This window comes from Ictidomys tridecemlineatus, chromosome 6 (genome assembly GCF_052094955.1).
Source record: "Ictidomys tridecemlineatus isolate mIctTri1 chromosome 6, mIctTri1.hap1, whole genome shotgun sequence".
In the NCBI taxonomy this organism is placed as follows: domain Eukaryota; kingdom Metazoa; phylum Chordata; class Mammalia; order Rodentia; family Sciuridae; genus Ictidomys; species Ictidomys tridecemlineatus.
Window position 1 is genome coordinate 6,113,442 of NC_135482.1, and position 23,188 is coordinate 6,136,629.

General features: G+C 52.5%; 1 protein-coding gene across 6 annotated transcripts; it reads left to right on the forward strand.

Annotated features, from left to right (window-relative positions):
- The first annotated feature begins 339 nt into the window (after positions 1–339).
- On the forward strand, positions 340–13,677 carry Cenpm (centromere protein M). 6 transcript variants are annotated; one of them, XM_040277294.2, is made up of 6 exons: positions 345–487; positions 1,027–1,106; positions 5,895–5,987; positions 7,576–7,739; positions 8,643–8,734; positions 12,887–13,677. In XM_040277294.2, exons 1-6 carry the CDS (start codon positions 431–433, stop codon positions 13,025–13,027), a joined length of 627 nt encoding a protein of 208 aa, XP_040133228.2. In that variant the 5' UTR covers positions 345–430; the 3' UTR covers positions 13,028–13,677. The 6 variants fall into 6 exon arrangements, with proteins under 6 accessions (XP_021580054.1, XP_040133228.2, XP_005322252.2 ...); XM_005322195.5 differs by having other exon boundaries at positions 347–487; positions 7,660–7,739; XM_078052659.1 differs by lacking the exon at positions 345–487 and adding an exon at positions 714–834.
- The last annotated feature ends 9,511 nt before the right edge of the window (positions 13,678–23,188 follow it).

Sequence of the window (23,188 nt, forward strand, 5' to 3'; positions counted from 1 at the left end):
GAAGGAGTCAAGAGTGCCTTCAACAAGCACGAATGAACAAAAGGCCTGTCCAGAGCCTTAGATACCTGGGACCAATGAGGGACCCTTAGAAAAGAAGGTAGCGCGCCAGTAACCCCAGCAGATGGAGAGTTCAAAGCCAGCCTCAGCAAAAGCGAGATGCTAAGCAACTCAGTGAGACTCTGTCCTTAAATAAAATACAAAATAGGGCTGGGGATGTGGCTCAGTGGTCGAGTGCCCCTAAATTCAATCCTAGGTACCAAAAAAAAAAAAAAAAAAGAGGTAGTGGTTCCTTTAAGAATGCCCCGCCCCTTCCCGCGAAGCCCCGCCCAGAGAGGACCACGTGTTTCCCCGCCACGAATTACCGGAGAATCTCAGCACGGTTTGAAAGTTCCGCGCGCAAAGCGAAAAGGGCATTTCGGCTGCGATCGAGATGTCGGTGTTAAGGCCTCTGGACAAGCTGCCCGGCCTAAACACGGCCACCGTCTTGGTAGGTGTCGGCGAGGGGGACTCGCCCACCCGTTTCCCCGGTGGGCCTTCCTCCCCTGCCTGCCTTGAGCCCCCTGGCTTCTGCGCTCTCTGATCCGGGGCGCGCGGTTTTCCTCGCTGTAGGCGGGAGAGCCGTGCTCTGAACCAATCGGAGTAGCCGCTCTCCGAGGCTGAGGGACACCTGCACCAATCGATGCGCGGCGTAGTCTTTCCCAGCTTGTGATTGGTGGGGCGGGTGGGCGGAACCCGGACGCCGGGTAGAGCCCCTTGCTGGTTCTTTCACTCAACCTAGGCTCTGGCCTCAGGTCGAGGTCCGGCGGTCGGAGGGACTGTGGGAGTGGGCAGTAGGTGCGGTGCCCACAGACCTGGAGCTGGCCTAAATTTCAGACCCCTGCAGGGACCCTCCTGTCGGGAAATGGTCCCCTCCGAGCTACCTTCGGGCTGTGGCCTGATCCCCCAGGGAGGGGCTCACCGAGCCGGGTTCTGCGGAGGAATTGTCCTGCCCAGGTCTCACCCCGATTGCTTTCTCTCCCTGGGCAGCTGGTGGGCTCGGAGGATGCTCTCCTGCAACAGCTGGCGGACTCGATGCTCAAAGAGGACTGCGCGTCTGAGCTAAGGGTGTAAGTAGCTGAGGCTCTGCGGGAACTCTGGCTGGGAAAGAGGGAGAGGAAAGGGAGCCTCGGAGGGGGCTCCCAGCCGCCTGTAGTCCTCATTGAGCCTGCCTTCCTCCCGAAGCTCACTGCTCACGTCTTTACCTCGCTTGTTCACACCTTGCACAGGACCCACTTGAGCACCCCGTCCATCACTCTCTGTCGCAACACTTGTTGCTTTGCTCTTAGTACCGGTCAACACAAAGGATCTCCTGGCCACCTGTTGGTTCACTTGTCTGCCACCCCCATGGACCTTGAGCAGCAACTGGCACGGAGTAGATGCTCAATTAATAATTGCTGAATTAATCGGGTTAATTCAAGTTTCAAGAAAGATTTCCAGGGCGCGGTTGTGCACACCTGTAATCCCAGCCAATCTGGAGGCTGAAGCGGGAGAATCCAAAGCTAAACACCAGTCTAAGCAACTTAGAACCTGTCTCAAATTTTAAAATTTTTTAATAAAGGGAAGAAGATATAGCTCTGTGGATTCAATCCCTAGGAGGGAGGGAGGGAGGGAGGGAGGGAGGGAGGAAGGAAGGAAGGAAGGAAGGAAGGAAGGAAGGAAGGAAGAAAATTTTGAAGGGTAGGGAATGCTACAAAAATGTATGAGGGTAGTGAAATAGAAGGTAAGAAGCTGAACCATAAAATTATCTTCTCCAAAAAACCTAGTGAAATGAATTGAAAATTAGCAAAAATGAGCAAACTTAACAGGCTGAAAAAAATTCTGTCATGTTTTGTCTGCTAACCCTGCTACTCCCACAACAAAATTATCAAAATTCTTTAGTACCCCAAGTTTGGAGAAAAGGTTACTAAAGAAATTCATTTTTGTTTCCTTTTTCTAACTGGAAGGAAGCAGAAATAGCTGCTGTTTACATCAAGTGACTGAAAATGTGTGTCATTCTCCCTGATAGAAAGATAAGGCCCAGGATCTGTGTTGAAGGAAAATGGTTCAGATCCAGAAGGTAATTCCTCAGTGGGAACTGGAATGTCTTTTACTGGGCAAAATAAACCCTGCAACAGCACTTTCAAAAATCTCTGATGAGGGAGTATGATCTTTTCCCTCTGAATAGATTGTTTACAGGTCTGTCTGTCTGCATCTCACCAAGCTTTTCACTACAGAACATAAAATACAGCAACCCACAATCTCAAATGGAAAAGGAATTTTTTTTTTTTTTTGTACCAGAGGTTGAACCCAGGACCACTTAACCAGTGAGCCACATTCCCAGCCCTTTTTTATATTTTATTTTGAGGCAGGGTCTCGCTAAGTTGCTTAGGGCATTGCTAAGTTGCTGAGGCTGGCTTTGAACTTGAGATCCCCCTGCCTCAGCCTCCCAAGATGCTGCAATTACTGGTGTGCAACACAGCAGCTGCTGGAAAAGGATTTTTTTAAATGCATTTACCCAGAGGCTGGAGTTGTAGCTCAGTGGTAGAGTACTTGCCTAGCAGGTATGAAGCAAGTTTGATTCTCAGCACTGCATATAAATAAATACATAAAGGTCTATCAACAACTTAAAAATATATTTTTAAAAAATTCATTTAGCCTGGTGTGGTGATATGCACCTGTGATCCCAACTACCTGAGAGGCTGAGGCAGGAGGATTGTTTGATCCCAGGAATTCAAGGCCAGCCTGGGCAACATAGAGAGCTCTGAGTCTGAAAAAATAAACAAAAATAAAAATCCATTTAATTATTATCAGGGTAAATGGAAAAATACAGTAAAAAGAATCTCCTACATTTAATAAGAACAAGTGGAAAAAGGTCATGAGAATCGTGGGGGAGGGGCAAGTTACATGGCATACAAATATCCATGAAGAACCCACTCTGGAAAAAATACAGGAAAAGGAGTTGGGCACAGTGGTGCACACTTGTAATCCTAGCAGCTCGGGGGGCTGAGGCAGGAGGATTGTGAGTTGAAAACCAGCCTCAGCAACAATGAGGAGCTAAGCAACTCAGTGAGAACCTGTCTCAAAAAAAATATAAAATAGTGCTCGGGATGGATGTGGCTCAGTGGTTGAGTGCTCCTGGGCTCAATCCCCAGTACACCCTCCCCACCTCAAAAAAAATACAAGAAAATGAAAATAAAATTCCCCTTTTAGTGCTCTGGTCAATTGAAAAATTTAATAATAAAGTTAATTTTTTAAAGAAATATTCATTTGGGTGCTATGGCACACACCTATAATCTCAGGACCTCAGGAGTCTAAAGCAGGAGGATCTCAAATTCAAGACCATCCTAGGCAACTTAGACCCTGTCTCAAAAATACAAAGAGCTGGGGATGTAGCTTAGTCATGCCCCAAGGATTGATCCTCTGAACCACCGAAAAGAAAAAGAAAGAAATATACATATATTAATTGGAAAAACAACAGAAAGAGGAACTGGGAAGCTGAGGAGCTAAGAGTTAAAAAAGGGCCAAAAAATGATACTGTTTGATCTAGCTAATGAATACCTGGAGACAGGATCCGAGTAGATTTACAAAGAAGAAAGGTTTGAGAAAAATAGCAAAAGCATCCAACGATATAACAGTATTTTCTGAAATGAATGAAAAGTTGAATTTGTCCATTAAGAGGGTGATGTATTCTTGTTACAGGTAAAATGGATGTAGAATACAGAATACTTGACATCAAGTTATATCCTAGTTACGTTATCAAACTCAAAGAGTAAATAATTCTTCAGACTTTTAGGCTAGAAAAGCAAATCATCAGGACTGGGATTATGGCTCAGTGGCAGAGAGCTTGCCTCGCATATGTGAGGCACTGGGTTTGATCCTCAGCACCACATAAAAATAAAATAAAGATGTTGTGTCCACCGAAAACTAAAAAACAAATATTAAAAAAATTCTCTCTCTCAAAAAAAAAAAAAAGAAAGAAAGAAAATCATCTGTATAGTCATCTATTCACACTGTGGCCACATATTTCCAGGTCTCAGTGTTTGCAGCCTGTGGCAGTAATTAAGATTGTACTTCTTGTCTCATGTGGTTGTGGGGAGCTATGTGACTGGTTCTGGCCAATGAGATGTGCACAAAAAATGAGTGTCTCTTCAATACTGCAGAATTTAATTGCTAGTACAAGAATTCCCCTGACCTCCCCATCACGACCAGCAACGTTCCAAAGTGGCAGCTTCATCAGCCTGGGTCCAGACTTAGAGCAAAACATAGGTGTATGTAGTAACTAACAACAGTGATATCGAGGCATAAATATGCATTCATAATGTCCAAATGGTAGGATAAGATGTAAGAATGTTAATTTTCTCACTTTCCATAATAGAGAATCAATCCAATATAGATAAAATTGAAACAGTTTAAAATGGTGGCAATTAGCCCAGCACAGTGGCATTCACCTATAATCCCAGTGACCTAGGAGGCCAAGGTAGGAGGATGGCAAATGGCAAATTTGAGGCCAGCCTGGGCAACTTGGCAAGACCCCGTCTCAAAATAAAAGGGCTTGTGGTATAGCTCAGTGGTAAAGTATCCCCGGGGTCAATCCTCAGCTGCCTCTCCCCACCTTCGCCCTGACAGATGATGTCAGCTTCTTATTTTTCTTCACAGCCTGTTTTTATTTACTTATTGTTTTATTTTGCAGCAATGGGGATGCAAGTTAGGGCCTTGCATCCTACTATGCTAGGCAAGTATTCAGCCCCTGAGCCACATCCTCTGTTGCATACTCTTTGATTCAGCTCTTTTAGGGAACGGTCTCTTTTGATTATAGAAATAGCCTCTCCAAAGTTCATCTACTTTTTTCATTTCTGCTTGTTTTTTTGCTTCTGTTCAATTCAAGTTAAATGAATGCTATTATTCCATTTTTAGATTATATCTACACTGTTGTCTAAATGTATATATATTATGTAGACATGTTTGCCAAAATGTTCAAATACTAATTTCTAGGTGACTGACTTCAGGGTATATGTGAATATTTTAAACTAGTATTTTTTGTGATTTTTGCTTTTCTCCATTTTCTAAATTATAGTCTGGTGAAGGGTGAAATGGGTAATAGAAATATGTGGAAATGGGCAAAAGTAGAGACTTCAAGAAAAACCTTCAGGGCAGTGGGCACAGCTCATCGGTGGAGCACTTGCCCAGCATGCTCTTGGCCCTGAGCTCCTTCCCCAGCATCAAAAACGAAACCCAGAGGCCAAGCCCAGATGTAAATTACTTGCCTGGGGTCACATTAGCTTGGCAATTGACAGAACTAGGACTTGTGCCCACATCTGCCTCAAAAGGGGTTCAGTCTTAACCTCCTAAACTTTATAGCCCAACAATCTCTTCTGAGACTGGTCTCCCTCAAGACACAGTGACCTCCCAAGCCCTGCACCATGTGCCATGTAGCTTAGCAGGTCTTTTCACCATGGTGCTTACTAAACAGATCTCTTTTCTAGCATGTGGAATCAGACAGGAGGGAGTAGGTAGGACTAGATTTATCTTCCTCTGTTCCTTCAAGAAGTCTTGCCTGGCTGGGTGTGATGATGCACCCTGTAATCCCAGCAGCTCAGGAGGCTATGGTAGGAGGATCATAAGTCTGAGGCCAGCCTCACCAACTTAGTGAAACCCTGTCTCAAAATTTAAAAATGGAAAAAAGTTTGAGGATGTGGCTCTGTGGTTGAGTGCCCTGGGTTCAGTTCCCAGTGCCAAAAAAGAGAAGTCTTGCCTGCAGAGTGTCAGGTGAACAGGTGAGGAGCCCTTGGCGTCTTCTTCCCCTATGAAGGACAGCACGTGACAGTCACTGTAAGTGGATATGTTTGTGTTTAATGCTCTGATTTCTTGTTTTTCAGTCACTTGGCAAAGGCCCTCCCTTTACCCTCCAATGTGAATCGGCCTCGAATCGACCTGATTGTGTTTGTGATTAACCTTCATAGCAAATACAGGTAGGAACCAGAGGACATGAGCCCTGGGGACCCGGCCGACCTGCCTGGGAGTGGGCTGGGACAATGACCTGACTTGCCATAGGCAGGGAGGAGGCAGTGAGAGGTTGGCCAGGGTCAGCGTAGAGGGCAGAAAGGAGGAGCCAGTGGACAGTGCAAAGTGTTTAACCCACAGATCCTACCGCGTCCTCTGTTCATTCAGCCCTCTGAAAACTACTCTGTATACCCAGCGGCAGGCACAGAAACAGACAAAACAGACTGCTTTCCTCAGGTGTCCTCGTCTACTGGGAGGACACTGGACTTTTGAGAGAACAGTTAGAGTTCTGGGGACATGGACTGTAAAGAGGCAGGAGCTGGGCTTGGAGCCCACGCAAGACCTCTGACGGCCAGGCCTTAGGTGTGGGAGGCCAAGGCAGACCTTTTGGTGGACACCTGAGGTCAGTCAGGTAAAGTTGGGAGCGAGCCCCTCCAGGGGCATGGCTGGCTGAGGTTAGGCAGGGCCGGGTCCAGCACAGACACCTAGTGATGTGGGGGTTGAGGGAAGGCCGTGTTGGGGACACCTGGGAACCCAGGAGCATGAAGATGGCAGATATCCTGGCATCAGGAGAACGTCTGGACCTCGCAGCCAGCTCCTTGGAACTAGTCAGCATGGGAGGAAGGAAGGAGTTGAGAACTAGCATGGTTACCTTCTAACGGGGAGGGATGGGAGGCCACCTAACTGCTCATCACTGGGAAGGTAGGACACGGTGCGCTGTGTGCTCACGCTGAAGGACCTAGCAGTTCCATGCATTTGTATGAGTCGGTGTTGTATCACTGCAGCAAACGCCCAAGACAGTTCCAGGCCCAGGGTACACACCTGTAATCCCGGCTACTTGGGAGGCTGAGGCAAGAGAATCACAAATTCAAGGCCAAACTAGGCAATTTAGCAAGACCCTGTCCTAAAATAAAAGGGCCAGGGATGGAGCTCAGTGACAGAGCTCTTGGCCCTTAGTTGCATCCCCACTACTGCAAAAAGGGAGGGAGGGAGGAGGGAAGGGAGGTGATTTTGCCTCAGTTCTGTAGGTCCAAGGTTGAGGGACCACGTCTGGTGATGGCCTTCTTGATGGCAGAGTCCCGAGGACTGGCCAGAGAAAGGGAGCACATGTGTGTCTGCCTGGTCTCTCTCACTCTTATAAAAGCACCAGGATTCAATCTCGGGACCTCACCTGCCCACCTTGTCTAATCCTAATCCCTTCCTAAGCCTCACCTAACACCATGGCCACATGAAGTCTTAGGGACACTCGCAAACAATATCCCAACGATAGTTCAGCGGCACTGATGGGAGTTTGATGCTAGTTCATACCACCATAACGCACCTGGAGCATTCCGAAGGGGCGACACCCCAAACTGATGGCAGCAGTTCCCTCCGGGGAGTTGGGCTGAAGGGCAGCGCTGAGCCAGGGGACCTGACGGTCTCTGCATGCATCGTGTTTACCAACTGACGATTTCACAAGTGGGAGTCACTTTTTAAAAAGTAGTCATAAAAAACTAAAGGACCGACCATTCCTCCAGGCTGTTTTCCTGGGCCCCTCCCCTTGTTCTCTGACCTTAGACCAGAGAAGCAGGGGCTCTGCTGTCTCCATTGTGAAGTTTGTCCTCCTCTGGTTTGTTTTCTTGCCCTGGCCTGGCCACCCAGTCTGCAGCACGTGGAGGAGTCGCTGCACCACGTGGACGCCAGCTTCTTCCTGGGGAGGGTGTGCTTCCTCGGCACTGGTGGTAAGTGCACCCCTCGCCTGCCACCCGCCCCGAGAGAGAGCGGGCAGTCAAGGGTCCTTGCCGGGGCAGCCCGGCTGATGACTTGAGGACCTGGCTGCTGTCAGTCTTTCTAACAGTGAATCTGAGCAGATAGTTCTGTGGCGCTCGCAGCTGCCTGCTGGCTTCCTGCAGCTTTCAGAGTGAAATCCAGACTCCTCTAAAGTCACAAAGTATTTTGCAGTTTGGCCTCTGCCTTGTGGAGTGTCACCTCCTATTACCCTCATTCTCTGAAAAAGTCCTGCTGTTGCTGAGACGTTGCGATATTAACAGTGCAAATGGTCATAGCTGACCTTTATCGGGCTCTTCCCAGGCCCAAGACTGTTGTAGGTGCTTAGTTTCTTATCATTAATCTTTGAGCATTAAATGCAGTATTATCTGTTTTATAACTAAGAAAACTGGCCACGCCCAAGGTCCTGTAGCACTGCGGTGGCAGAGCTGAGAGTCACGTGGGCGACAGTCCTAGTCAGGGCCCATCCCCTCTGGCTACGTCGGGGTTCTCTCAGGTGCTTTGTTCTCCTTGTCTTATTAGTCCCTACAGATACCTCAAAACTGAGTTCTGCCGTCCCCTCTGGCACCAGGGACATGTGTGACCTTGAACATTCTCAATAAGCTATGAAGAAGGAACCAGTTCCCCGGGGAGCCCTGGCTCGGGCCGCTGACTGCACCTGACAGGGCTCTCACTACGCTCATCTCATAAGTGGGAACCGCGTGTTAATAGAACGCTCTCTCCCAGCCCTTTGAGCTAATTTGATGGTGGAACAGGTTGTCACCCACTGACCAGTTCAGAACTGACACCCGAGGGCTGGTAGCGACCGTGCCCAGGTCTTGCTGGGCACCGCCTTAGTGCTCTCTGCTTCTTTGCAGCTGGGCAGGAGCACCACTGCAGCCTTCACCGGAACACGGTCCTGAAGCTGGCCCACACCTACCGCAGCCCCCTGTTCTTCTGTGACCTGGAGGTGAGGACACTTTCCACAGTGGCCAGCGTTACACTTGGTTGCGGGGAAGGGGCTGTCAGGACTGCTTATTGCAGGATCAAGTACCAGGTGAGGTGGCCCCTGAGTGTAGGGGGACATGAGTCCTGCCTTTTCTGCTCACTGGCGTGACCTCTAGGTACAGTGTAAAATGGGTTGAATGCCGTCTCTGTGGCTTGTAGCCAGGCTTTCCCTCTTCTTAGTTTCTCTGTACTTGTCTTGTTTGTGGATTTGTGGGTCCTCATTAATATCTCGCTCTTCTGCTAATGAGAGCAGGTGCCAGATTGCTCCTTAACCACTGCATGCTTCTTGACCGTCACAATGCCCAGTGTCACCCTTGTCTCCCCTGATTGCAGACCCTGTCCAGTCCCAGTAAAGGCAGGGCACCAGCAGGCTGCAGCAGGTTTGCAGAGTGGGGGGGGGGGTGGCAGGAGGGTCCATGTGGTATCGGCTTGCTTCCAATGGGTCTCTCGAAGGAGATCCCAAGTGCGGGGAGTAAGCCGCATTTCCCCTTCACTGATACATTTGCCCTTCAGCCTCTCTCGCGAGTGTGGAGTCGGTGTGCTCCCTCTGCTGGGTGTGTGTAGGGCCAGCAGGGCCTGCACTGCACCCGGCCCATGCGCCAAGACTGTTCTGTTGCTTGGGGATCTCTTCCTGAGATTTGAGGTTCATTATGAAGATTCGTGTTTTTTCTGTGGTCCTGGGCTGACACTTTTGGATGGGATGCAGAGAGAACCGAGTGCTCAAGCACCTTCCCCAGCATCTGGCCCAGGGGTCTGCAAACCCCTCTGCTTTGGTGGCAGAATTCAGGTGATCTGGGAACTTGGAGAGAGGGGCAGAGCTTCTTTTTCCCTCTGCTGACTTCTGAGTGAAATCGAGCCCCGTGGATGTAGGGAAGAGCGTGAGTAGGAGTAGCAAAGTCTGTGACAACCAGTAGACGCGGGAGTGGGCAGACCTAGCTGTTGGGCCTGCCCCTGCTCCGCCTAGACCAGTGCAGTGGCAAGGGTACATACTCCTCTCTCACAAACTTGGTTTTCGTGTTTGACAACTATTTTTAGGACCCTGACTAGATCAAGGCTCTGATCTCACAGATGGGACCATGGCCCCTGCACACCTGCAGCGTCTCCCCTGCAGACTTCCCTCCCAGCAAAGCTCTGAGGAAACTGAGACTGAGAACAGGCTCCTGCTCTCAGGCACAGAGCCGGGAAGTTGGCACGCCAGTTAGCACACAGCTGTCCCTGTCATAAGCTGCTGTTGTGACTTGGAACCAGTCGCCTCCCGCAGGGGGCCTCAGTTTTCTTACCTCCTTTGAGGAAGCACCTTTGACCCACAGCTCACCACACGGATGCCCTGGGTCCGCCAGCCTCCAGGCAGGTGCAGTTCTGAGTGTGGCCATGAGATGGCAGGCCACACCAGGTCTCTTCTAGCCTGAAACCAGCGGTGACTGACTGGGTAGGAAGCAGAGGCCCCAGCCGTTTCCAGTCAGCAAGGGGGTGCAGAAGTGCCACAGACCGACCTTCAGATGAAGCCGCAGTGTGGTCCGGCGCCTCTCCACACGCCCCTGCTGTCCTTTGGAGCGCATGCTTCCCATACCGGGTCCCTCGCCACGGTGTGAGGCGTGGCAGGGATTCCCAGCCCTTAAAGAGGAGGAAGCACCCAGAGGAGTGTGATTTGCCCAGTAGAACAAATGCCCAGGTCTGCTGGTCAGGCCTGTGCGGGTGCCTAACGCAGACGGTGGTCCTGCCCTCTTGATCTAGTAAGATGAAGATTCGCCGGGTTTTTGAAGCCTGGTGTAGAATTAAGTCATTTTTTCCTGTATGTCATGGGCAAAGTTGTGACTGTGGTCAGACTTTGGGTCCTTGTCTCGGTGTGATGTGTGGGTGAGAAGAGGCAGCTATGGAGCCAAGCTAGTGATGGATTTGGGGGCAAAGACCACAGAACGTAGAGCAGGAGGATTTATTCCACAAATCCTTCTCGTGTATACTGCTCTAGGCCCCAGGGATGCAGCATAGAACAAAATAGTAAAGAGTCCCAGGACATGGGCTGGGGCTCTAGCTCAGTTGGTAGAGTGCGTGCCTCGGCTACTCCGGAGCCTGAGGCAAGAGGATGACTTGAGCCAGGTTTTTGAGACCAGCCTGGGCAGCATATCAAGACCATGTCTCAAAAAATCCTGACTCTGTTCTAGTCAAGAAAGCGGAAATGGTAAAGGGCTGGGCGTGGTGGCACACCTGTAATCCTAGTGACTCAGGAGGCAAGGCAAGAGGTTCTCAAGTTCAAATGAGAACCTGTCTCAAAATAAATAAAAAGGGCTGAAGATGTGGTGCAGTGGTAGAATACCTCTGGGTTCAATCCCTCGTACCCCCTACAAAAAAAAATGTATGATTTTTAGAAATGGGGGTCTGATAGGCCAGGTGGAGGTAAAGGGGCAAGATTTAGACAGAGCATCCAGCAAGGCCTCACTGCAAATGTGACTTTCAGATAGAGACTTGAAGAAAGTGAGAGGGTAGCTGTGGTGTTACCCAGTACACGAGCAACATCCGGAGCTCGCCCCATGTGTCCAGAGTCAGCAGGGGAGGCCAGGGTGCTACAGGTGAGAAGCAAGGGCAGGGCCGAGGAGGATAAGTCAGAGTAATGGTGGGGCCAGGTCAGTGAGGCCTTGTGGTCACAATAAAGACCTATGGCTTCTGCTCTGAGTGAAACCAGGGCCACTGGGGTCCGGGAGGAATGCAGCCTGGCTTGTGTTTTGCATGGGCCCCTCTGAGGGCTAGGAGGAGGCATGGAGGAAGACAAGAACAGAAATGGGGAATTGGGTCCAGAGCCTCTTTCTGGAAGAGGTCAGAGTGGCCTGGCCAGGAGAGGTGCACACCTGTAGTCTCAGTGACTCTGGGAGGCTGAGGCAGGTGAATTGCAAGTTCAAGGCCAGCCTGGGCAACTTAACAAGACCCTGTCTCAAAATAAAAAATAAAAAGGTCTGGGGGTGTGGCTCCGTGGTAGAGCACCTCTGGGTTCGATCCCGAGTAACACACACACACACACACACACACACACTCTGGCCTGGACGTACTGGTAGCTAGGGGAGAGGAGGACAGGATGGAACATGACTGGCTGTTTCCAGAGAGGTGACAAGAATGTGCTCGTAACCAGATGTGAGGGAAGGTGAGTGGAAGGACGGCTCTGAAACCCGTGGCCTGACCGCTGGAGGGTGGCTCTGCCTTTGACTGCGATGGGCGAGACTGCAGGAGCAGGGCTTGGGGCCACCAGGGCCACTGCTGTGGACATGAGCCATCCAGGGGGAGAAGTCCAATCACTGCACACATGCATGTGACACTTAAAGATCCAGAGATGTAACTTGTGTATCCTCAGAAATTGGGTGTTTTTTTGTTGTTAATTTTTTTTTTTTTTAGTTATACATGGGCACAATATTTTTGTTTTGTTTATTTATTTATTTTTATGTGGTGCTAGGATTGAACCCAGGGTCTCACACATGAGAGGCGAGCTCTCCACTGCTCAGCCCCGGCCCCAGATATTGGGTGGTTTTAAAGCCACAGAACCAGGTGAAGTCACTTAGGGATTGAGTGTGAGAGAAGGAAGCCAAGAACCAAGCCCCAGCTTCGGTGTTGGGCAAAGGGGAGGGAAGTGCGTGGACAGTAGGTGGGTGTGGGTGGGCACCATACCAACAGCAAGGTAGAAAGGCGTTTCAAGCAGGGCTGAGAGGCCCTGGCACCTTCTGGTAGCACCAGGGCAATGAGGGTAGAGAAGTTACCACTGGGTTTTGAGCCAAGATCGTGGGTGACAAATGGGGATTTGAGTTGGAGGAACTGAGGGAACTCGTCCTGAGTCTGCAGACAGGCCTGGCCAGCACCCCTTCCACTGGCCAGAGAGGCATTTCTGAGGCCAACTGTTGGCTAGGGGAGTCAGGGAGCATCATGATTTGTTCTTTATCAAACATTTACAGACGATCTTGTACTCGCCCAGCATTCACCTGGAACCCGCTCAGCTGCCCTGGGCCCACTAGCCCTGCAGAAGCTACCCTGAGCTGCCCCTAAGTCTCGTCCCCCAGCTCTGCCTGCACAGCTGCCCCGAGTGAGGGAGTAGGGCCTGCGGCCGAGTCTCACTGCTGCTCTCCACTCCCTGCAGGTGGAAGACTTTCAAGCCACCATGGCGCAGCGTCTGGTGCGCATGCTGCTGATCTGTGCTGGCCACGTACGTGGTGTCTCAGCCCTGAATCTGCTGTCTCTGCTGAGGACCTCTGAGACCCCTCCACCAGAGGAGCTGTGACGGCCACTGGCCCCTGCTGTCCCTCCCCGCTTTGGGCTCCGTTAGCTGTCACTGTTGGTGAAGACACAGGCTGGGTTGGGCTCCCCATGCCCCAGCAGGGCACCGGGCAGGATGGGGAGGAAGCCCAGCTGCTGGGACTCCAGCCCCTCCAACGCCCACGCTCATCCTCTGAGGAGGTACATCTCCACTTAAGATTTCACTGGAACAAAGGGCCCTTGGCTAAAAAAAGTTTGAAGATCACTGGTCTCATCCACCACTTTGACTTTGCAAATGAGGAAAACTGACTCAGAACAATGAAGACAGGATGTGGGAGGATAGCTTGGACGGCACATCCTGTGGCCTGCTACTCTTATGGAGCTTGGTTGTTGCTTCTGGGAGCCTCAGTTTCCCCAGCTATATATGGAGATGTTTGTGAAGGGGAGGTGCCTGAGACTGGGCCACACCCATACTTGTTGGCTTGATAGACCTCCTGAGACCTGGTGCTCTGCACAGGCCAGGCAAGGGCTCAGTGAGCAGTCCCTGTTATTTGAAATCACACAACTGAATTTAAAAATTGGTGCAAGGGGCTGGGGTTGTAGCTCAGTGCCTAATACACATGAGGCACTGGGTTCCATCCTCAGTGCCACATAAAAATAAATAAATAAAATAAAGTATTGTGTCCATCTACAACTAAAAAAGAAGGTTCAAATTTGCAAATTGAGAATTTGCCCCTGGGGCTGGGGATGTGGCTCAAGCGGTAGCGCGCTCGCCTGGCATGCGTGTGGCCTGGGTTCGATCCTCAGCACCATGTACAAACAAAGATGTTGTGTCCGCTGAAAACCAAAAAATAAATATTTTTTTAAAAAAAGAGAGAGAATTTGTCCCTAAGGTCAGAGGTTTATGAGAAATGAGAGTGGCCACCTGGAAGACTTTGGGCCTTCAGCAAGAGATTACGCAGTGGCAGTAACTCTCTGTCTCCCTCTAATCTAACTGGAAATTTGTGAAGTGCTAGGATTAGACTCCAGAAATCCTGTAGCCAGGTCAGGACTTCTGCTGCTGCAAGAAGTGGGACTGATGCACAGGATCTCAAGGACCGAGGGAGGTGCCTGGCGGGAGGCATCTTAGGGAGAGAGCTGGTCCTGAGCCCTCTGCACCCTCACCAGGCCTGGCCTCAGGCAGGTTCCTGCTGATGTCCTGCTTAGAGCCAGGCTCTGCCTTGTCACCAACGCAGCCATGGCCCGTGTTCTCCTGTGAAGAAGGGGCCAACTCAGAACTCCTCGTGAGTGTCCTGAGGGTGAGGCCTCCTTTCTGTAGGTACCTTCTAGAAGTAGCCCAGGGCCCCACCCTAGTGCTAAGTAAGGTTTACACACCTGGCTGACTTCGTGCAGATGCAGCCCCTAGGGCCTGCTGAAGACTCAGCTGTGTAGATTCCGGTTGAGGCCCCGCATGTCACCTGACATTTGTGAGGCACTTCATGCTTCACAGAGCTCTTCTCAAGGCGGCCGCTCCTGTCGCCCTCCCAGCAGACCCGAGGGGTTGCTGATGTTCTCTATTTCACAGTTGGTGGAAGGAGACCTATAATTGGAGGTGTGTCCGCTGTCACAGCCAATCAGCGGCAGAACCAGCCCGTGGTGCGTGGGTCCTCAGCTGTTCTGTGTGGCTAATCTTTGAGCAAAGGCATGGCATCTCTGCAGGAGGCCTGAGTGGGAAGCAGAGGCAGACCCGCCTGGCCTGAGAAAGAAGGCTGCAGGGCAGTCCCTAAACCCTGCCTCAGGTGGAGCTAGGACCCCATTAACCCGGAGGGGAGCAGAGGGGACCCGCTAGGAAAAGGCAGGGCCCACCCCACAGGAGGGGGCCCGGTGGGGCTCCAGCAGGCCTCAGCCTGCTTCGAGGAAACCCCGGGTCACGTGGCCAGGGAGGCCAGCATCTGCTGGAGGGCAGTGGGCCCAGGTCTGCAGAAGAGGGAAGAGGGGGAGGTTTGTGTTGTCCCTGAAGGCAGAGGCCCTGAAGGGTCAGCCTTCGCAGAGGTCCCCAAGCATTGTCCCCAGCACCCACTGAATCCTGGGCCATAAAGGGCAGCTTTGCTGGGGCGGGGGCTTCCTCCAGGAGAGGAAGGCAGCGAGGGCTCTGGGGACTCTCCGGAGGTGTCACCTTTTGCTTAAGACAGGGAGGCCTTCCCTTCCCCTCCCCCAGCCAGCTCACCTCTCTCCCTCAGATCCCTGTGCCACATTTTCCTTGCCACCTGGTGCCATTTAACAAGAGAAGTGGCATTGCATTCTCCGGTGAGGGCTGGGAGCCTTCCAAGTGCTGGGGAACTCGACACTGTCACTGCTGCCAGCTCCCTGCAGAGCTTGGCAAGGCCCTGGACTGAGAGGCCGCTCTCGGGCTGGGGACTGGCCTGCCCCTGCCTCACGGCAGAGCTGAGTGACACATTTAAATGGCAGCAAGGTGTTCACAGACCAGCTGTCCCCAGAAGGCTGGGGACAAGTGGACAGGGAGTGGTTGCTTCACGGTCCAAAGGCTGTGGCATCGTCTGGAGGAATGTGACTGAGGGAAGGATCGGAGGCCCTGCCCCTGCCTGCCAGCGAGCCGGGAGTGTGTGGGGGGCTGCTGGGGTGGCTGCCTGCTGATGGCAGAGCCTCAGGCAGGTCACTCATCTATAGGATGAGGTCAGGCTAATGAGGGGTACCAGGGATTGAACCCAGAGGCACTTGACCACTGGCCACACCCCCAGCCCTATTTTGTATTTTATTAGAGACAGGGTCTCACTGAGTTGCTTAGGGCCTCTCTAAGTTGCTGAGGCTGGCTTTGAACTCGTGATCCTCCTATCTCAGCCTCCCTAGCCGCTGGGAATTCGGCGTGTGCCACTGCACCCAGCCTGGGAGGCAGTGTTAGAGGGTAGACCAGGACCATAGGCACAGGTCTGAGTGGGCAGCCTGAAGATCCCTCAGATGTCCTTCATCTGGGTCTGGGAGCTGCATGCTCCCTGCTTTCCAACACAAGGAAGGTGGGGCCTGAGCTCCTGCTGTCTGGACGAGGTGTCTGAGATTCAGGGGGCAGGGCTGGCTTAAAGCCACAGGCTCATTTGTTCTGCTGGGCAACCCTTGGCCCACCCTACCAGAGCTCACTTTCTCTGCAAGAGGTGGCCCCGACCCAAAAGTTCTGGCCTGAGCCAGGCACAGTGGCACCTGCATGTAATCCCAGTCACTCTGGAGGCTGGGGCAGGAGGATCGGAAGTACAAAGCCAGACTCAGCAACGGAATAAGGTCCTAAGTAACAGTGAGACCCTGTCTCAAAAGAAAAAATCAAAAGGCTGGGGATGTGGCTCAGCGGTAACGCACTGTTGGGTTCATCTCTGGTTAAAAAAAGAAAGAATTCTGGCCCGGTGTCCCCAGTCTGCTGGTATGCCCCACTTTGCCAAGGACGCAAGGCCTTCCCAGCAAGGGCAGGCTCCACAGCATGGCCCCGTGCGTCCTTCACCCCTGGGTGGGCAGAGGCTGGGCAAGCTGGCCACAAAGGAAGTGGTGCGGTGGGAAAGGGCTGGGCCTGTGGGTCCCACCACAGGCTCTGTGACCAGCTTGCAGCGTGACCTGGGGCAGTGAATTCCCACTGCCTGCTCTCCTCTTGAGGACCTCGGAGGCAGAGACGCCAGAGCCTACCCTGTGCTTGTCCCTTTGTTCACCCTCCCTGGAGGCTGGCTTGTTATCCAGGGGAACAAGGGACAAGGTGAGCTTTGCAGGTCCCTGTCCCGGCCTGCTAGCGGGCTCCCATACACAGGGCCCTTGTCCAGAAGCACTCGCTGGCTCAGTCCTCCGTCCCTCCAGTCTCCCAGGGCCGGAAGGATACTGGCCATTATGAGAGAACTTCTCAAGACACTTGGGCTGAAAGAGAACGTGGTGGCCAGGCCCTACACACCTCTGAGGGCTCTGCTTGAGATGGTTCCATGGACTGGGGGCTGCTGAGGACAAGCTCCAGAAACGAGTCTGGGGGTGGTCCCCAGTCCCCTGGACCTGGGCAGAAGCAGCCTTCCTTGAGACCACCCTCACATCAGGAGAAAGCCAAAGGCACTTGGGAGTCCCGGGGGGAGGTCAGTGTTCAGAGGAGTCCCACACTTGACCCTGCTCTGAGACCAGCCTCCCTGGGAGGCAAGACGGGCTCCTCAGGGCTGGACTGACCCCCACCCTCTGCTCCCCGTGGGGTCCTCAGATGACAGGCCCCCACTGGCACGTGCAGGAGCTCGGCCTGCCCGGCCTGGCCCTTTCTTCTCTAGCTGTTGCAAGGTAGGGACGGCCGTTCCTCTCCCCCACAGGGTGGCTGGAGGAGTGGGTCCCGAGCAGCTTGGACCGGGTGGTAGGGCTGCATGTGTCCCTGGTCACTGTGGGGTGCTACTGCTCCCCAGATGGTCCTGGGGCACACTCATCTCCAACAAGGTTGCCCTCTCACCAGGCCTTCTGCAGCTCCCCTTGGTGAAGAGTGCACCCCAATCCCCTGGCACCCTCCCATTTGAGTTTTCCTCCCCAGTGATCCTCCCCTGTCCTCCCGTGGTGGGGGATACTGGAGACTGAACCCAGCGGTGCTTTACCACTGAGCCACATCCCCAGCCCTTTTGATTTTTCACCCTGCTTCTCGCCCTTGCTTCTCATCCCTTACCTACTATACTGCTTCCCTGCCTGGGCTTGGCTCTGGGGTTCCCTGCTGCTGCCCCAGAACCTGGAACAGCACCTGGTATATAGTAGGTGCTAGTAAGTACATAGTAGGTGTTAGCATTTGGTGGATACGAGAGACCCGCACATGGTCTTGGCCTGGGTATTCACAGAGGGTCAGAAGCCTGCAGGAGGCCCAGAGCCCTGCAGCTCCTGGTCCCTGCTGTGTGGTGCCAAGAGAAGCCCGAAGGGGAACCCCTAGGAGGTTCCTGCTCCTCCCCTCCCAGCCTCCCACCTCGGCCTCACACAGGTGGGCTGGCCCCAGGAAGTGGGGACTCCACTCCCTGTGGCTGGGACACTGAGGGGCTGTGGTCGCCTGTCTGACCTCAAATGGAGGCCCCCTGTCCCCAACCCATGCTAGAGAATGACTGGGCTGGCCAGGCGGGAACCTGTGGTGTGCTGATGTGTGCCTACGGGGAGAGGAGAGGGCTGGGTTTGAGGCCGAGAGCTGGGCTGAGAGGACCCGGGCAGGGTTCCCTACTGCTCTGTGGAGAGTGTGACTGGCCTCCGCCCTGCTCTGGTTCAGCGGGGACAGAGTTCCAGCCTCCCTGGTCGCCACGGCATCCTGCTGCTCAGCCTTGCCAGATGTATGAGCCCCACGGCTCTTGCCCACCACACCCATGTCCCAACCCTGCTGTCCCCGCTGAGGGGGCTTCCCAGCAGCAGCCCTTTTTGTTGGGGCGGCCAAAGAAATTCCCAGGATGGAGATCCAGGTGCTCACAAAATGAGGGGAGCCGAGAGCGGACCTAGCCCCCGGGACCTGCCCCGCCAAGGGCGACGGGAGGCCAGCCGGGCAGTCACACCGTGTGGCCCAAGTGTGAAACACCAAGAATCCTGTGTCAACCTGCGTGATGCACCTATGGGATGTGAAGTCCCAAACAGTCCAGAAAGAGAGGCTGTGGGGTGCAGAGGCTGCCCCTGGGGAACCTAGGGAAATGCCCGCTTCCTGCTCCGAGACTTGGGTGGGTCTGGGGGCCTGTCCGTGGGAGCGTGTTCAGGCATCGCCGGCACAATGGCGGCTAGAACTAATCTTGAAGTTCAGAGTGACTCCAGGTCTCAGAGCAGTTTCACATACAGTTCTGGGGGCTGGGCACCTCTGCCCCCAGGGACTGCTCCCCTACACCTCTGGGCCTGTCCCACAGGCACAGAGTAGCCTCACTTGCCCCCACCGTGTTCCCAAAGCATGAAGGGCGCAGGCCACGCTTCACAGTCAGGTGGGCACAGACCCCATCCAGGCCCCTCGTACCTGCTGGTCATCCTGGGAGGACCCTCTGGCCTTGGATCTCTGTTTCCTCATCTTCAGGTGTTTGGGGGGGATTTTAGGAGCAAAAATGAAAGGAGACAACCTTCTCCCTGACAGACCCCAAATTAATCATCTTCTCAAAAAGGCGACTCAATGAATGAAGAGTCAAGATTGTTAAGTCAGATTCAGTTCAAGTTGAAGGGTTCAGGAACAAAGTCCCTTCTTTTCTTTTTTTCCTCTCTCTCTCTCTCTTTTCTTTCTTTCTTTTCTTTTTTTTTTTTTTATAGTAGAGATTGAACCCAGGGGCACTTAACCACTGAATGACAGCCCCAGACCATTTTTTATTTTTTTATTTTGAGACAGATTCTTGATAAGTTGTTTAGGGCCTCACTAAGTTGCTGAGGCTGGCGATCCTCCTGCCTCAGCCTCTTGAGCCCCTGTGATTACAAGCAAATACAATAAATAAATAAAAAGGGTTGGTGATGCAGCTCAGTGCTATTGTGCCCCTGAGTTCAATCCCCAGTACCAAAAAAAAAAAAAAAAAAAAGATATGAGGGGCTGGGGTTGTGGCTCAGTAGTAGAGCACTCACCTAGCACGGATGAGGCCCTGCGTTCGATCCTCAGCACCACATAAAAATGAATAAATAAATTAAAGATATTGTGTTCAACTACAACTAAAAAATAAATATTAAGAAAAGATATGAACTCGGTGCTGGGGTTGTGGCTCAATGGTACAGTGCGTGCCTAGCAAGCGCAAGGCCCTGGGTTCATCCTCAGCACCACATAAAAAATAATTAAATAAACATAGGTATTGTGTACAACTAAAAAATAAATTTAAAAAAAGAAAAGATATGAACTCATAATATCAAATTATTTAAGGTAAAAACTGTTTTTAAAACAGTGGGGAGAGGGCTGGGCTTGTGGCTCAGTGGTAGAACACTTGCCTAGCACATGTAAGTCACTGGGTTTGATCCTCAGCACCACAAAAAAATAGATAAATAAAATAAAGGTATTGTGTCCGTCTACAACTTAAAAAAAATTTTTTTTTAAATGGTGGAATATGGGGGGCTGGGCATGGTGGCACTTGCCTGTAGTCCCAGCTACCCAGGAGGCCAAGGGAAAATCATTTGAGCCACAGTTCAGGCCAGCCCAAGCAACACTGTAAGACCCCGTCTCAAAATAAAAACTAACAAGGGTCAGGGGTGTAACTCAGTGACAAGTATCCGGGTTCAATCGCTAGAGGGCCTATAGGCCCCAGTAGGCCCCATACAGCAAAAAAGCAAAACTTGGCACAGTGAAAGGATCGTTTGAACTCGTCAATCTGAGACCCAGCTAGGCAACATAGCAAGACCCAAACTGTTAAAGGAACAATGAGAATTTGTAAGAACTACACTGACTTCAGAAACTTTTAACTCTTTGTGTCATCTCTCAATCAAAAAGTAACAGAGAGGTGGAGGTAGTGGGTGCAGTGGTGCATACCTGGAATCCCCATTATTCATTACTCAGGAGGCTGAGGCAGGATTGTAAGGTCAAGGCCAGCCTCAGAAATTTAGGGAGGCCCTCTCTCAAAAAAAAAAAAAAAAAAAAAAGAAATGCTGGAGATGTGGCTCAGTGGTTAAGCACTCCTGGGTTCAATCTTCAAGAAAGAAAGAAAGAGAGAGAGAGAGAGAGAAGGGAGGGAGGGAGGGAAGGAAGGAAGGAGAAAAAGTGACACAGAGCTGAGCACTCTGGTGCACACCTGCAATCCCAGTTAGTCAGGAGGCTGAGGCAGAAGAATGCAAGTTTGAGGCCAGTTTTGGTGAAGCCCTTAGCAACTCAGTGAGACCCTGTGTCAAAATAAAAATATAAATTAAAAAAAAAAAAAAGGCTGGGGATGTGGCTCAGTGGTTAAGCATGCCTGGGTTCAATCCCTCATACCACTAAATAAACTATAAAAAAATAAATTTCAAAAACTGAGGATGAATGCCCCTGGGTCCAATTCCCAGTACTGCAAAGAAAAAAGGAAATTGGTAAACTTGACTTAGGAGCTATGAAAAGAAAAAAAATTGAGGTGTAACCTGTATTTCCCACATTGGTGAAATTTCTCTTCTTAACCACTCAGTCATCCAAGCCGAGATTCAGGGCCTGCCACAACCCCCACCCCCACCCATTTAGGAAGCTCAAGTGAAAAGGTTCAGCCAAGGTCAGGCACAGAAACACTAACCCCACAGGCCTTTTGCTGTTCCTTGCCTTGTCCCTCACCCCCAGATCAGTGTGGGCACGAAGGAAGCACCCAGTAAACATTAGTGTCAAATGAGTAATTCTGCTTTGTCCCTCCAGGCGGCTGGCCTCCCTCTCCAGCCAAGGTAAGGGACCTTTATTTTGTGGCAGCGAGGCTGGAGGGTGGCCTTCCTGTCTCTGCTGGAGGAGGCAGAGCAGCCCGATTCTTACCCCTGCGGGAATGGAGGCCCAGCACAGGCTTGCATCCTTGGCTTAGCTTATGTGAATTATCCCAGCCTCGCCCCTCTGGGCCACCCTCTCCCATAGACAGGTGCTCTGCTCCTGGGTTCCCACAGTCTCAGACAGCCCTGCCCCAGTGTTTGGCTCAAAGGCCAGGTGAGGTGCCTGGTATGTAGACAGAGCTCTGTGTCCCTAAAGATAGCAAGTTATTACAGTGGCACCAACAGTGACAGGTGAGAGTGGCCTTGCCCCATCCCTCTGTACCACAAGAAGGGCTGTGCTGGCCTGGCTCTTCTCCAGATTTCTGGCCTCGCCATCCACCCACTCACACCCACACCCACCTCCCAGACCCACTTCTCCTTTGCAGCTGCCCCACCGCCTACACCTTCCTGCCACGGAGTTGCTGGCCCATGGGCAGGGGACAGAGAGGCAGTGGGCCAGGGCCCCTCAAGGTGGGCCCCCTGGGAGTTCTCTCCTGAGCTAGAAACCCAGGGACCGGCCTTGGTCCCCTCACACTAGGCTCATCCCCAGCCTGGACCATGACCCCCGGTCTCCTTGCTGCTCTGTCTACCTCCAACTCCAGCAGCCAGAGGAGAGGAGGGTCCTTCTAAATAGAGCACAGCCCTGAGAGGCCCCTACCCAACCCTCCTGCTCCTCATTACAGGCCTGGTGCTGGGGGCCAGCCCATCCGTCCGCAGCCCAGGCCCTCCCTCCTTTCTCCCAGGGTTCCCCATAGCAGTGCCATGCCTGTCTCCAGAACCCATGCCCCCTTAACCTCTCCAGGCCTTTCCCGTGCCATGGTCCCCATCTGCCAAGCTCGTTTCCCTCCCCCACAAGCTCCCTCCTGGCCCCTGGAGAGATGCTCCTCCTTGTGCACTCTGTGCCCACCCCAGCCTGAGTGCTTGGGATCTGAATGGCACACCTGAACCTTGTGCTCCAGGTGAGCTGGGACCTCTCCAGGTACCCTCCAGCCCTTGCCTGGGGGAGGGAGCTCTTTTTTTTTTTTTTTTTAAGAGAGAGAGGAGAGAGAGAGAGAGAATTTTTAATATTTATTTTTTAGTTCTCGGCGGACACAACATCTTTGTTGGTATGTGGTGCTGAGGATTGGACCCGGGTGGCACGCATGCCAGGTGAGCGCGCTACCGCTTGAGCCACATCCCCAGCCCCGGGAGGGAGCTCTTTGGGCTTGGTGGGGCACAAAGGTGAGAGCCTCCAGTCTGGGGAAGAGGACTCAGGGTGGCCACAGGTTCCTCACTTCCTTGCACATCTTACTGGGACACTCTGTGTGGCTCTCCAGTGTCCTCCAGCTGGGTCCAAGCAAGGCCCCTGCCTGGCTGTCTGGGCCGGGCACTCCTGGCCTTCCTGTTAGGCTTCCAGACCTTTGTTCACACCAGTCTCCAGTCTCCACACTGCCTGGCTCCCTAGACCTCACTGGGTCTGCCACACCTCTCATCACCTCCCCGGCAAACCTTCCTGTTCCCTTCCATGGTGGTAACCTGTGCTGGTGACCCTTGGGCCTGGCCCTGCACCCACTAACTCCTGCGCTGTCCTGGGCACCTGGTTGCTGGATCCCCGCTGCGGGCAAAGCCTCCAGAGAAGGCAGGGACTGCGGGGGTTGGGGGTGGAGAACCAAGCCTGGCAGTTTGGACGTGCTTTGAGGCATGGTCTGTCTCCCTCCATCTCCCCCAAGTGGGAGCGCCACACAGCTGACTGGGGCCTGGTACTAGGTAGTCACTCCGGAGGGTTTGATGTCCCGGGAAGGGCAGAAGAGCAGTCAGGAGGGGCTGGTGGGAGCAT